The 16,188-nt window shown below is 42.0% G+C and overlaps 1 protein-coding gene across 1 annotated transcript in view; it reads left to right on the top strand.

The window, feature by feature from the left end:
* Positions 1-15,945, top strand: part of snap91b (synaptosome associated protein 91b) — a 45,281-nt gene extending 29,336 nt beyond the window's left edge. The window contains exons 18-24 of the mRNA XM_049590071.1: positions 3,041-3,106; positions 6,661-6,747; positions 9,117-9,178; positions 11,588-11,641; positions 11,808-11,885; positions 11,989-12,100; positions 14,505-15,945. Coding sequence (XP_049446028.1) covers positions 3,041-3,106; positions 6,661-6,747; positions 9,117-9,178; positions 11,588-11,641; positions 11,808-11,885; positions 11,989-12,075 — 434 coding nt within the window. The 3' untranslated portion in view covers positions 12,076-12,100; positions 14,505-15,945. The remainder of the gene's footprint in view (positions 1-3,040; positions 3,107-6,660; positions 6,748-9,116; positions 9,179-11,587; positions 11,642-11,807; positions 11,886-11,988; positions 12,101-14,504) is intronic.
* Positions 15,946-16,188: the final 243 nt, after the last annotated feature.

The raw sequence follows: 16,188 nt of genomic DNA, 5'->3' as shown, positions 1-16,188 counted from the left end.
ACAGCAGAGAATAATAACCCGGGTAGCTCGCTGGATGCCTGTTTCACCTCTGTGGTGCCCCAGCCCTCCCCCTCCCCTTCCCCTTCACCGCTCTTCACCTCCGCATCCAGCACCATCACCACCACTGCAACCATTTCAGCTCCCAGCGCGGCCAACCCTGCGACTGATCTTTTCAGCGGTAAACGTTAGAGATGTGTGTGGTCCGGTGTTAACCTTAATGTCTTGTGCTCTTATTGATTAGCACCTTCCTGAATTCCCTATCTGATACTGCTTGTCATCCTCTCCCCTCCTTTATTCTCCTTTTGTGGTTTCATCAGACTAATGTGCTCATACTGAAGGTCTTTTTCGGTTGGCTGTTGTGTGCGAGAGCATCCTCACCATTTTAAAGCATTTTAATATTCCCATCTCTGGGTGCGCATGTGTTCGTAGATCTCTTTGATTCCATGCCAGATACGAGCTCCACCAAAGCAGACCCCGCTCCCAGTGTTGACTTGTTTACAGCAGGTACCCTGTTGCACCCAACTCACTCTCATATCCTGTCTTGCCGTGTCTGTTCTCCAGCTTTGTCCTTGGCTTTGATCAGAGAAGGAGAGAACGAAAAGGAAATGAGATTGCTCTCTTATGGGTCAGCTAAAAGCTATTGAGCTGTCTGAAACATTTACTAAATCACTCTTTCCCATTCAAGCATGTTCTGCGTGCGCTGGTTTATAATTGTGCATTATGATGAATCACAGTTTGTGTGTGTCTACGTCCGAGTGTGTTTGGGCTCTAAACACCATCTCCACCTTGCCCTCCCCAGCGGATGTGTTCAGCTCCCCTGCCCCCATCCTGTCCTCCGCACCCCCACCCAAAATTGACACGGGAGCCATCATGAACCTGTTTGGTGGTGGGTAACTCATGTGACTGCCTGCTCTCACTCTGCCTCCCCTGTCCATGAATGCATCACGAGAAGAGGAGTACAATCTGGGAAACAAGTTTAACAACTGATATTAATTTTAGGCTTTATGGTCAGAAATACTGGGCGGATTTGTTGGTGCATGTTTGACTTTTGTTGCTATGGGAAATCATGGAGGTATAACATGTAGATGAAACTTGAACCAACTCAGTCTCACTCCCAAGTCATCAAATACCGACACTTGGTCAGTGGCCCTCGGCGTCAGATACCAACACACTGAGGCACCCTTTAGTGGTGCTACAGGTATGAGATGCACCGGGCAGTGGCAGTTTTTTTTGCCGTGGAATTAAGAGTGAGAAGGTCCGCATAGGGCGAGTAGGAGGGAAAGTGCATGGGTCATAGTATTAGGGCTGGGCGATATAACGACTGTACGATATATTTTCAAACAAGATATAAATTAAGACAACACCGTTTATATCAGTATAGGGTCAGGTTCCGTTACATAACACATACCAGTGTGCATCTCTCTTCCATCACACTTGTCACAGCTCCGCCCCACTCACTCACTCACTCACTCACTCACTCACTCACAGTTTCTCCATCAACACTCAGACACTCAGAGCTGCTCCTCTGTTTATTCTGTCTGTTCATTAGTAAACAGTGTGACATCAGTCTATATGTTGCACGTGCTTCGCTAAATCAGTCTGTGAGATGAATGAAATGACCGCAGCACGCTTAGTTTGTGTAGTGGATCATAGCGCTTCTTGGTAGTTGTAGTCTTTTTCGTGACACTGAGACAGCGCCGGCGACAGATGTATTTAAAAACTGCAGTGACAAAGGACGTTTCATGTACAAGACGTATATTACGCAGACAAAGTGTCTCTCACTCTTTCCCTCTCTCGGCTTCTCTGTTGATTCTCTGTGCATAAATCAGATTAACAGCCTAAATAGATAAAAATATTTTCCAGCACTAGATTCATTTGAAAGGCCAACAGATGGAAATTACTTTTAACTCCCCCCACAAAGATTTTTAATTGTTTCAGACCTACTTGATACTTTTATGGTCATGTTATAGTTTTGTGTCCTGTGCTGCAAACTTTTAAACGCTGTAGCACCAGTGCTGTGTGCAAAAAGTTAACGTACAGCCCTGCTATTTATTTTATATAATTTCATTTACATGTTGTGAGCTGAATATCATCAAACAGGGAAAAAACATCCCTGACTTTGCATTTTATTTTGATCACAGTCGGTTTTTATAAAACTGCTTGTGACATCTTAAATGTGGCTTTGACTTGCAACTGAACATGTAGCTCATTTCATAGAAAATACCAAGATAAATATTGTGTATCACCAGCTAGCCTGTAAATACCGAGATTGAATTCTTGTCCATATCGCCCAGCCCTAGCTAGTATGTGGAGCACATTGCACTAGTGACATATTTTACATGATGTTACAATACGTCAGTAACAAACTTACTTATTTTAAGTTAAACCATGATGTTTTCTCACAATTTTAACCACGCTGTTCTGTTGCCTAAATCAAAGAAAGTGAACCTATAAACCTACACTCTGAGTTTACTTTGAAAAGGGACTGTGTGGATTTAACAAGTCGGCACCGTACGTTTCCTGTGAGAACAGAGGTTTACCTTAAAAAAAGACAATGCTTGTGAAGAAGGTAAACTGATGTGCTGTCCCTGGGTGTCCAAAATTGACCTGTAGGGCCACTGACCAAGCGTCAGTATGAATGTGTTATTATTTATGAACTTCAAGCTATGACTTCAGTCCTGGAATTCTGTTGTTTTTATTACTTTCGTCTTACTCCTGGCCTTAGTGATTTTAAAAATGCACGTGGACACTTAACTGCGACTGTCAAATGAGTGTGCCATTATGATAAGACGTGTGTATGTGTGCCTATGAGTGTGTGTTTTCCAAAAGCAATGTTTCCTGGTTTATTTAAATGTACACATCATGTACCTGTGTATTCTGCCTTCCCGTCTAACTCTAAACACTTTGTTTGGCATTACCAGCGTGAAGCCGAAGCCTCACTATTACCCATTCTTTGCCCTTATGCTGCGATGGGAATGGCTCATCGACCTGCTCTGACCTGGCATGGCTTGGTTTGGTATATTTTGGGTTGACCTGCCAGAGTCCACAGGGGGAGATGCCACGGCCGCTGCTGCTCCTGCCGCCCCCGGTGCAGAGCTCATGTCAGGTAAAAAAATAAATAGATAAAATGTGAAAGGTCACTCTGCATGTGTAGTTTGTACAGTGGAGGGAAAACTAACATGTTGCAGACATTTTACAGAAATATTTGCATTTCTGTAAAACACACTGTGCTGCAGCCATGGATGGATTACTTAACGGACTTAAAGGGCACAGGGTTTGAATTTAAAAGTCTTACATCAGTCTTTTTATGTTGATTAGTTGTAACCCAAATACAGTCTACAACTCCAATATTTGTTTACTGTGTCCTTCGTGTTATAGCAGCACAGCACACTGGGGCTACAGTAACATTTCATTCAAACACAGTCACATTAGTAAAGCTATTTAAATAAGTTTCGCAGCAGAGTAGCTCTGCTTTAAGAAAATATAACCTGCATGTCACACTTTCTCTGACAGTTTTATTTTATATAGCGTGCTTCTTCATCTCCAGTGTGAACTGCATACTGAAGTTAAGCTGCTGTTTTTCAGCCAACAGCAGAACCAGAGAGCTCTGGTTCACCAGCAAAATGTTGCTGAAAGAGACATTGTTTGTTGTGTTTCAGTCTGGATGTCTTGCTACTCTATAGGAGGGGTGGGGGCCTTTTACACGTTTGCGCCTCCTCATAATCCGTCCATGACTGCAGCTCTTGTTAATCCATGAGTAGCTGCATGCGGCCTTGGTGTTATCCTTGTAATAATTTGTACTTCAGAGCCACTTTATTGACATCTTCCTTACAGTTGTTTACAGTAGTGACTATGTTTACATGCACAGAATATTTTTGCCCTTAGTCTGAAAAAGACAATATTTCTACCAAGCTGTTTCCATGGCTACTGAAAATGAAGATCCCACTAATACTCCTGTTTACATGCAGTTGGACATACTCAAATTAATGTGCTCTAATATGTTTATCGCCACAAAAAAGTGTTCGACCAGGCAAACACAGCCTCCCTCTTTCATTCTTTCAACCACCCCCTTGAAAAGGTTGGCGTTGCGATATTTGCACATATCCAAGTCTTTCGTAATGTTTGAAAGTAGGTGTGTTTCTCCTTTTGCCCTGAAATGTGGGCTTTCCTTTTGGGCATGCAGCTCTACCACAGCCTTGCAAAGTTTTGGTGAGTGTGCAACGTATCCATGGCAACACACAGAGATAAACATAAACAGGGAAGGGGCCATGTGTTGCAAACTTTCGGAATAAGCCTAATTTAGACACATATTCCCAATGTGCTGCGTAAAGCCCAGTTCAGACCAAAGATTTGCAATGTGATGAAGCAAATTTAGAACGTTGCAGAGAAAAGTTGCAGTGGTGTGAACTGGCTGGTCTGAGCTCGACTCAAGCTGGCTGATGGTGTCACCTGCAACTAAACTAGTCAGTTCGCTGGTTGCTGGTTTTAGAATATAAAGCATGTCACCTGTTTCAACAGCCAATCAGCTTGTAAGCTTGTAGTGAAGTCCACTGGTCAGGTCAAAATGACTGCAGACGGCTGGTTCGCCCTCTGTTTCCGTCTTCAAGGTGTCGTTGTTGGATGGTGGGTAGCTGCTGCTGCTTGCTGTACGTGCTTATGCCCTCACACACACACATTCTCATTGACTGATAAATAACGCTGGTTAGCCAGTATCTCACTATCACTCTCCTCATTCATATTTTAAGAAGCTACAAATTATATTAAGCCACAAAATAAACCTGAAAAGCTGCAAATCAGAACAGAAGTACAGAGAGTTGTTGCATAGAGATGATACACTGTCTCATCTAGTTGCATTGGTGTGAACCAGCAGACAGCGCATTGCAAGTAGATGCCTGTTTCAACTTGTCTTGTCTCAAATCTTTGGTCTGAACTGGGTTTAAGCGTCCTAAGGATGTTCCTAAAACCCAACATATGTCGTCATATTCCACGCGTCTTTGTTGGAAAATGCAGCATTTGGAAGAACACCTAATTCTGAGAATCCAAATGGAATATACTGTTTCCATTACCTGTATTAAAATTCATAATACTGTCACATTCAGAATAATAGTGGCATATTCATGTGCATGTAAACGTAGTCAGTGTTTGCCTGGTCATAGTGGCTGTTTTGTGGCGTCAGTCAGTCACTGTTTCTATTAACTTTGGTAACAGTTAATGAAATGGTTAACTGTTAGCTAATCTATGTTTTATGTATTTATATATTCATTCTAACACTGAATACCAACTTGTTATTCAGTTAAAAACTGATTTGTTTTGACTGTCATTGGTTCAGTATTGAAGCAAAGTCACTGTGGAGTCCTACAGATTCAAACTAGGTCCATATATGGTTATATCAACGTCATCACCGCATCACCGTCATCTGCATAGTACTACTGTGGTCATTGCTCTCCGGGGGGAATTCCTCCCGTCGATCTTTGCCACCTTTTTCCACCGCTGGTAACCGTGGTAACAGTTACCATGGCAACGTGAACTCCCTGCTCACCTGGTTGCTAGTCATCTCCTGTCCTGTGCTATGGGGTCTTCATGTTATATAACTGACGGTCTGCAATACTACTGCTTTGAGGCTTAACTCGTTCTTTCCCCTCTCTTCCTGTCATTCATGCGATAAACTCTCATGGTTTCATTGTCACCTGCTCCTTTAAAACCTCATTGCATTTTTTCTCTCTCTGGCATCTGTGCTTTTTTACTTTCCCCTCTCTCTCTCTCTCTCTCTCTCTCTCTTTCTCTCTCTCTCTTTCTCTTTTCCTCCCTCTCCCTCTCCATCTGGCTCTTGGGCTGGCTCATTGCTTGCTTCCTGCCATTTGATTGGGTGAGTTTCCTTGCTCTTTAACACGCTAATTTCCCACAGTGCACTGCTGCATTGCAGTGGTGCAAGGCAAGCTCAGCTGCACTGTCCCTTCCACCACGAGATGCTTGACGGTTACAGAGAGTGTGTGAAGTAGCAGTATTGTTTTTTAGTGCTTCTTTAGCAATTAACCCAGCTCCTCTGTAGCTGCAGTGCTTTTGCTCTCATCATAATTTCTGCAGCACTCACACACACACACACACACACACACACACACACACACACAGTAGAAGCCTCGAAATGATTCAGATGTACCACCAGGCACTTAAAATGTATTCTCACTGTGCATGTTGTTATGATGGTACAATGCTGCTCTATTTTTTCACAGATACAGTCACAAATTCTGCTTTATATGTATCCCACATACACATTTTTAAAGTTGGACTAGTTCTTACTTTCTATGGCCATATTGCAGATTACCATAGTAGTAAGCAGCTGACCCGACAGATGTCTCCTGTAGCAGATATTTTACACACATTCTACACCGAAACCATTTATGCTCACCTAAATACACTGAAATAGCCTTTACAGTTTGCTGTAGATGTTATTTAATTTCTTATTTTATGATATTAACCTCTCTAGCTCACACGCCAATGCTCCCTTCTTCTCTCTGTTGTCATGGAGACATCTATTGGTTGTCATGGTAATCCACGGTAGTAAGGAGGACTGCTAGTATGAGGATCGCTTGCACTGAAGGATGCTAATATCTCCCTCCCTCTCCCTCCTTTTTTCCTTCTACCATTCCTTCCCTCCTGTAGTATTTGATGGACTAGGGGATGTAATGAAGCCCACTTTGACCCCTCAGGCGGGGGATGTTGACACCTCCATGGCTAACATGGCAAGTAGTAAGTAGTCATTTAGACTTGATAGATATGGATTTCAGTACTTTGGGAAATACGCTTATTCACTTTCTTTGTGAGAGTTAGATGAAAAGATGGATGGCACTCTTCTGTCTGTTTGATACATACGCTGAGTATAAGAAGTGGACATAGCTGTCCCATCGAAGGCTCCTTTAAATGCAGCCGAGAAATGTTGCCTTCTTTCCAGAATTTGGAGCATGCAACAGATGAGTCCTTAGTGGCCCAGCCTATCCCAAGACGCCAGTGACGATTATATATTGAGTTAACTAACAGTTGTTAACTAGCTAACGGTTAACTGTTATACTATTAGCTTAAAGCACACAGCTTTAACAGTCTTAATTTAATAGGTTAACCTGAAAACGGTACATCAGCCTGAAATATATCAAACAGTGGTGAATCGTCTCCTCGAGTATTATTACAATCTCTGGGTCCATCATTTAGTGCTAACTAAGTTACTAGCTTACTCCTTATTTCGTCAAGTGCAGCTGGTTGCTAGGTAACAGGAACGCTAACAGTTTCTGGGTGAGCAACTTGTGATGCAACCAGGAAATCCTGCGCAGACCAGACTGTCCCATTTTGGAGACCATTCGGTTTGGCAGATGCGTTCCTCAAAGGACGTGGCCGATGTCGACCGTCGAAGGCTGCAGCCCCTGAATTGAGATACAGCCAGTGACGCACCCTTATCAGCTAAGGCTAAAACTAGCTAGCATGGTTAGCAAGGTGAATTTATAATTAATGTTAACTGATATTATGCTAATGTTGGCTAGCAGAAAAACAGGCTTAAAACAAAATCTGCTTACCTTGAAAAATGAACAGCAGACTCCTTAAACTGCATTTTTGTACAACTGAACGCTGAATAACATATTTAGTAACCAAAATGTTACAATTAACTTTCATGAACTGAAAAGTTCCAAGACAAAAAACACAGACTATACCCAAAAACAAGTTATCAGCTATTTGAATGTACAGATTGGAGAAGACATAAAACTAGTGATTGAGATCATAAACTTATTAGGAAGATGTTTACCGAGGTAATAAACCAAGTGAGAGGCTCATTTTCTCAAAGACTTGTAGTCTACAATTGGAGCTCTTTTTGCAGCCAGTGGAGGCGCCTCCTGCTGGCCATTAAAAAAATACAGGCACTTCCAACCTGGAGGCTACATCCACTTCTTTTATAGTTTATGATTAAATAATATGAAGCTTCTATCAGAATCTGGTAAGCCTATAGGCTTTTCACACTGCATTCTCTCGGGTTGACCCTAGAGACCCTTTTCACACACACATTGTTAAACCAGGGTTAACCTAAGCTCAGGGCTATGCGCTAACTCATGTTAACAGTCTAAAATTCTGTTGTTTACTTACCCCTGTTTCACACTGGCAGCTTTTAGCCCTCAGTTGAGTCCATTATCAGGGGATAAACCTGCAGTTTTGGGGCTAACCCTGCTCCAGAGCCTGGCCGGCAAGCCCTAGGCTAAAGCCGGGATAAGCCCACCTCGACTGTGTCAGGACTGTGCCAGTGTGCACTTCTTCTTAAGCAGTATGAAAAGCCTTCTAGCTGAGCATAAAGAATCAAAACAGGGGAACAGCTGGCCTTGTTCTGTCAACTGTAAGACAATATCCACCTACCAGCACCTGTAAAGCTCCTGAATTAACAGATCATATCTTGCTGGTTTAATTTGTTAAAAAAAAAAAAAAAAATTCAAAGTGCTCAGAAAACTGCTCAGAGCAAATAACCCCCTATTAAACAGCAATTTTTTATTTTACACTTCAGTTTTTGTACAGATTAAACACACAAGATATAGTGTATTAAAGAGTGAGTTTAGTGGTGCTGGAAGGTGGATTTGTTACTGTTAGAGTTGGGCTATGTTTCCACTTTTGTTGGTTTTGTTGGAACTGATTGGTAGCTGTAGCCTTACTGAACAGACCAATCTGAGAGTGGTACAAATGTGGTTTAATCAGCGTATTTCCCAAAATTTTGAACTCTTTCCTGAAGGCTTAGAAGCAGGTGGTGATCAGCTTATAGAGACTGGAAGCAGTGGGAATCAGCTAGCATGGGTCTGTCCAAAGTCTGTCGAGAAAAAGTTGCAACACTTAATTCTAACATAAACCACACGTTGGGATTTTTACATTTATGTTTGGCTACAGATTTTTAAAAAAGGAGATACAACATGTTAAATAGTGACCTTTAGAGGTGCTGTGGTAGGCTAGCTGTTTGCAGTCTTTATACAGAGCTAATTGCCTCCTGACTCCAGCTCCATAATTCCTTTTTATACATCATATGTTGTCACTATAATGTCAGTAAATGAAAACAGTGATTTTGCAGTACTCTCTGTCTCTCTGTCTTTCTCTTTCAGATCTCACAATGGGAACCGCAGCGGCACCTCAGGTAGCTCCCCCCTGTTGGGGTGCTCCCATGGTAAATGTTGTCTGTGTCTTATAGCATGGAGTGGAGCCGCATGGCAGCAACAGACAGGGCATAGCAGCAATCACAAGCATTGCCTTCATCTGGCTCTCCAGGTTTCAGGTCCAAACACAGACCCAGGAAACTGAGAGGCGTGGCAGTGAAGAAACAAGACTTACAGCAAACCTGTAGCAAACTATAGCAAACTATAAGTAACTGGTGGATTTTATCTAAATGACACTTCTCAGAGGACCTCTAACAAAGCACTGGTGGCAAATGTTTATAAAATGGTTTCAAAGGCCAGATTTAAAGGTACTGTATGTAACTTTATACATGAATTAAATATTTTTATTCCCAACAGATTTTAATGTAACTAAAAAAACTGAGACCGTCCCCACCTTTCTTGGTTGCCTATTACAGCCTGTGGACTGACTTCTAGGACTCAGGCCAGATTCAAAGGATGTGCCGTTATTCGCGGTGTTGAGCCTTGGCGTTCTTGAGCTCCGCTACAGCGTGAACAATGTGCAACACTAGTTAACATTAGCAAATAACTGGAGTCTGTTAGTATCAACAAACAACCAACACCCACCTCTTGGTTGCCTATTACAGCCTGTGGACTGACTTCTAGGACTCTGGCCAGATCCAAAGGATGTACCGTTATTTGCGGTGTTGAGCCTTGGCTTTCTTCAGCTCCGCTACAGCGCTAACAGTGTGCAACACAGGCTAACGTTAGCAAATATATGGAGTCTGTTAATATCAACAAATGACCGGTACCCATCACAACACAGAATCCACATATGCTGCATTTCCGGTATAGACATTTTGCAGCTGCAACCCGGCCAAGATCAACCTTTACTTAACGTCCTGTAGGAAATCCAAATCCGACAGAGCAAGACTGAGCACCTGAGAAATGGGGATCTGATCCCAAACTGACTCTCAACTGCCCAGAGTCCCCTTCTGTTGCTGCAGCTAGACAGATTAGACATCTCTGTGAACCCTGGGGCTGGAATTTGCACTGGCTGATTTCGAGTTGCTACAGCAGCTAAAGTCCAAGCTAAAGTCCACTCTCCTCCCGTAAAAGTGGTGTCCTAGTACCAGGGATTGAAGCGAAGGGTCCGCAGGCTGTGCTAGCTAGCTAATTCTTGTCTCATTTGGTGTCTGATAAACAGTAAAACCATCAAATTCAGTGCCCCATATCATCATTTAAGTTACTCACTCGGTGCTGAAAATAAATCCTAACATTTCAGGAAGTGCTAACATGTTAAATATATTGTGATATTGTGGTTTTACCAGGCTAACGTTAGCTAAGGTTAGCTTGCTTGTTAACGTGGATGAAATGTTAGCTAACCAACATAGCAAAATACTTTATTTAATCATTAACATCTTTCTATTTATCCAGACTCCAGACTTGGTAAGATCGATATCTTGTAATTTGCAAATTACTTTATCAGCTAATGTTACGAAGCAATGAACGCCAGATAAATGCAGCCTAGCATAGTTGCAGCTAGCTCTCTACTTTAGCTTGCTTGCTCGCTAATGTTATCGCTAGCAAAATCATATATTTTAATAATAACTAGATACCGGGTGCCAAGATAGTGCCTATGTATGCTAACAGAGTTGCTCTCCTTATGCATACGCCAAAAAGTTTTCTAGCTTCCAGGTTTACTTCCATGGTATGCAACCCAAGTAGTGTTTCTCCTGCTAGCCTTGTCTACCAGTACCCACTCTTTTCATAGACTTTACATTGTGATGGGATCTTGCCTGCAGGTGACTTAAAGGTCTCTGCGAGAGGTGTCACTAATAACAAGGATTTTCTGAAAGTTACATACAGAACCTTTAAGCAGACTTCAACATGCAGTCTGGCTCAAAGTCATTGTTATATTTCTGGAGTATCTACTGGAGAGTGATGAAGAGGCCAATGATAGTGCCAAATAAAGAAGCTGTTGCTTGGAAACAGCTTCTTCTTCTTTTAAGTTTATATTTCCTTTCAAGCCTGTTAGAGTCCAGGCCCACCACTCAGCTCTCCCCCTCATAGCTGAACTCACCCGTTCATTGACACATTTGCTTCTTCTGGGTATTTCGGTTGTCTTTCTGGTAACAACAGAAATGACATTCATCTGAAGGCTATCCGCAAAAAAGCTTCCTCTCTGCTCTTGTGCTCCTGCGCATGTGTAAACTAAGGAGTATTATTAACTGTTAGGTGAAGTTAGGGCTCTTGTGTTTTTTGTCGTGTACCTTTTTCTGTCCAGGTTTGGCGTGTCTGTCCGTCCTCACTATCACTTTCATGTGTTGCTTTTACGCATTGTGTGATTTTTTTTGACATTTGTGTGTTGTTTTGCAGTGTTTGTGTGTGTGTGTGTGTCTGTCATATATGTAGTGTAGTAACATCCCAACTCCTCCTCTCCCTCCCCTCCACACCTTTAGACCGTACCCATGGGTGTTCCTCCTTTTATGGGGACTCACCCCAGCTTCAGCATGGTAAGACCACCAGCCCAGTAAGGTCTGGTAATGTCACCTGACCCAGTCTGGACATTACAGGACATTGATGGACAATTATCCCTTTAGGTGGCCCTCACACCCATCAGATGGCCGACACTGTGTCTTACTGTCTCTTTTTCTTTTTCCCTCCGTCTGTCTCTGTAAGCCCGGGGCACCAGGAGCTCCCATGATGCCCATGGTGAGGCCAGGCTTTCCTGCGACTGGGGCAACCCCCGGAGCACCGGTAACACACTCACTCTTATATTGATTATACACGCTCGTAAACATGAAGGTCACAGTCGCTTTGATAAAAGGAGTTTAAGTGCTAAATGTAGATGTGTCTGCAGATGTCTCCTGGAGCAGCCCAGAGCCCCAGAAAGCCTCCACCACCGAGGAACGCTCTGGATGACCTCAACATTAAGGACTTCATGTAGACTGACTGACCTGTAAACCCCCAAGGTATGAAGAAAGCCGCAGCTTAAAGAATTGAGATGGATTCTTATCGTCTGTCATGTCATAGCAAAGATTATGGAGCAGAATCCTCTGTTGCACCAGGGAACATTAGCCACATGTGAGCTATGTTTAATCCTGTAGTCTTGGCCAGCTAATGCGCCTTGAATGTGACGTTTGGAGAAAAATATGAAGTGTCACAGGATGATTAAAGGTAGTGACGTTTCTCCTTTAATTCCTAAATAAATACTGGATACTCTCACTTCTTCAGGCCTTTAAAACAAGTCCTACAACCCATACGTTGTTTTTTTGTTCTATGTCATTTGGTCCTAACTCTTAATATGACTCACAGGAGCATTTTCTAGCAGGAGAGCAACACAAAAATGACACATGTTAACAGTTACCGTTTTCAACATGTGGTTAATGTTGTGAAATGGTCACAGCTGGGTTTAGGAAAGGTCACAGTTTGGGTCATAGACTGTACATAAAGATGGACTACATGACAGCTTCTGAAAAGTGAAGCCAAAACATCTCAGTCGCCTCCTAGTTGCTGGCTGCAGTACAGGTTATAAACTCCGCCCCCCTCCATGTTAGCAGATGGGACATAGGCCAAACTAAAAACTCAAGTACACATTGAATAAAATTTCCCGAAGATGGTTTCCATCATTTTATGTAGGTCCTATCACACTGATGTTTGTTTTTTCTGATAAGTTTGCTATTACTAGTAAGTTGATGCCATAAAAAGGGGACGTGAAGTCAGGATTGACAGCTCGTGTTTGGTTTGACAGTCATATCTGGGATATATATTGGCTTTATTTTGTACAGTCAGAGAAAGTGGAGATGCATTGTCCATCTTTTTATACAAATATTGGTTTGGGTTAAATAAAGTATGTTGTTACAGAACTTCAGCTATGTAGGATCATACACAGACCTATGTAACGTGATGTGAACTAAGTACGATTATATATATAGAATTATATTATAAAATAACTCAACGCTGACTTTCGGACTTTTGGTTTAACATGGGACATGAACAGTGGTCTCATGGGTCAAAGTCCTGTGTCTTCCCCGACCGTCTTCCCATGCACTTTGTCACTCTTTGTACTCATCATCTTACTTCCTCCTTTGCTCCCACCATAATACTTACGGTCAGTAGAGGTCGCCACCTTACAATAAATGTCAATATAGATCATAAAAAGCTACTAGAACAAACGATCTATGTGGTTGTGTTTTGGGGGATGGCGGTCTCCTTTAAAAATACTGCAAATTATTAATCTCAGAAAGGAAACGTATTTTTAGTTGAACTGCTCACAACATATGTCCACATCAAAGACAGGAGCTGTGATGAGAACACAAGTAGACATCCTCTTGATTTAAAGTTTACTTATCATAAGTAGCACTAACAGAGACGTAGGATTTGTTCAACACTGGGGGGGACACGTATGAAACAGGGGGTTTAGGGGTTCCCCGCCAGAAAAGTTTGAGTGCAAAACAATAACTAGCATTCAGGTGATTTTTATGCTCCAATTTTTGCCTTTTCTGCAACAATTTATGGTGAAAATGTCTTTAATTTTTGTTTCCCCTGCACCTTTTCTGAATTCTAAACCTATGAGTGCTCAACCTGTGAAAACAGTTGCATAATGTGCACTGCGACTCTGTAGGGAGCTTTGTCAAGTCTGAGAGGATAACATCATCGTGCTGCTGTCACGTTATCTCGGCTTGGCCTTGGAGATTGTAAATCTAAAACAGGAAGCTGGTGTTGCACACTGAAGGTTGTGAAAGATGTGAATTAACCAGGTTGGGAGGTTCAGATGAAAAGATACTATTAGTTGCATCAGAGGAAATACAGGATCCAGCTTGGCCCTAACTACTGACTAAAAGTCAAGATGTCTGCTTTAGGGGTGTAGCTGTGTACCAGTGTTGATGATAAACGTGATTTTTAAAAAACAAAATATTGATATAATGTTAGTCATACACAAATGATAATATCGTATAAATAATCCAGTGCCACTCAAATCATTTCCGTTTCTTTCTCTTCTCACATTGTTTCCCGTCACCATCTGGTGCCTTTTCACTGTCCATTAAATGTAACTGCTCCTCTCTTTGTGCGATATTGTGAAGTTATGGTTATAGACTGTCTCTTCATCTCCCTACACTTGTATTTTGAGCATAATTTATTGAATTTGGCTGATTGTTATTGTGAACTCTTTTGGCCGCAGTAATCGTGTGGTGAAAATCTGATATCGTATCGTCCTAATCTGCGTCAGTGTTGAACATTCCCTGTGTCTCTGTCTCTGGAAGCCCTGATTCTCCCTCTCTGTCTCACCTGTCAGAGCATATATAATTAGACTTCACCTATTTCTGTTGAGAGCACTTGCTTTAATTAAATCTTCTCTCTCTCTGTCCTCTGCAGGTTTGTCATCGTGTCTGGAGCTCTGTGGATGTGGATGTCTGCACTCCCCCCACTGCCTTCCCCTCAGTCATGCCCTCAGCCCCCCCCATCTCAGCCAACCAGCCATTACATCTGCGATCTCTGCCCTCTGAACTCCTACCACCCCCCCCTCCTAAAATAAAACCTGCCCTCCTTATCTAATGTTGTAGCACAACTGTGAATGTGAACCCTAGATACAGAAAAACAAAACTCCGTTTATGTGTGTGTGGGTGTGCGTGTAACTCAGTGTTAACCTTTACTTAATATACTACGGAAAAACGAACAAAAAAAATAAATAAATGTGTATTTAGATTCATTCTGGATTTCCGCGTATCAGCTGACTTGGAATGGTGGATAAATGTTGGTTTCTTTGCGCATCTCCCAGACGAGGACCGTGTTGTTTAAATGTGGACTGTGTTCGGTGTGTGTAACTTCACTGGCCAACCCCGACTCCCACTCCTCCACCCCCACTGTTGTCCAAAAACTAATACTGAGCTATGTTTATGTCATTAAAAACTTGGTTGTACCTATATCTGCTCGGCCATCCATCCTCCCACGTGTCTACTTCCAACAAAATGTACCTGAAAACAACTTGCGATCGAATCTGGACTTATCATCGAACACATCAAGTTGTGTTCAGTTTCATTTTTACTTTTTTTTTTTTTTTTTAGGGATCGTGTGAAACATGCAAAAATTTGTGAACTGTGTTCGAATTGACATATGCATTTTAGACTGTTTTAAATGATAGATTATTTTCTTTATTCTTTATTTTGTGAGAAAAAAATATCATATATTTTTAGTTAAATTATAAGGTTGAAATAAGGCAAGTAGACTTTAAAAAAAATCCCCGCCTTCTTTGTACATACCTCTCAATCTGTAATCAGAGGCAGTATTGAATGGAAACTTCGCCCTGAGTGTTTACTGTTGCGCCCCCAGCTGGTGTGGAGTGATACTGCATCGTAGCATGCGACAGGTCAATCTGGGATGCATCAAACTCTCAGAGAGGTCCTTCCTCCACATAAGACGTTAATGGAAGGAAGTGTTTGTGTATGTGATTGGGATGTGGCCTCTGTCCTCTCTGCAGCAGCGCTCGGTACATTTGTTCACATGCTGCAGGTCTGGAGGACTCTCACTGTTAAGCACTCAAGTATACGCTGGATGTTCTGTGTGTTGTTTATTTCCAAAAGTGACTGTATCTTAATCCATTGTGGCAAGTGTTGAAAGAAAAATAAAGATGACTACGACACGTTTAAAAAAAAAAAAAGAAACAATAAGAATGTGGATAAATAATGTTTGCTAAGTATTCAACATGAAGGCTGTGTTGTTTTTCTTTGGGTTATTATGGATGGCATCGTTCTTTCTCCCTCACCCCCACCTGCATGTGAGTCCAAATGAGATGCAATAAAAGACAAATACACTGATCCAAACGACCCTCACGGCTCATCACTGATCTTTGCTCTACTTGTTTGAAAACTCAACATTTTTATTTGTTACCAGCATGAAATATTTTAAAAAAGTTGTTTCTGTGGCATGAACATTTCAGATGCTGTAAAATTTCAATTCACAGCCTGGGCTATTTACTTAAATCACTGAACGCAACAGGCCCATATATGGGACAGGTCTTTAATTTCTTACACAAACCTTGCTCAGCAATCAGTCCCTCCAG

The sequence above is a fragment of the Epinephelus fuscoguttatus genome, linkage group LG11, assembly GCF_011397635.1.
Source record: "Epinephelus fuscoguttatus linkage group LG11, E.fuscoguttatus.final_Chr_v1".
Classification (NCBI taxonomy): domain Eukaryota; kingdom Metazoa; phylum Chordata; class Actinopteri; order Perciformes; family Serranidae; genus Epinephelus; species Epinephelus fuscoguttatus.
This window is presented reverse-complemented; position numbering and strand designations above follow the sequence as displayed.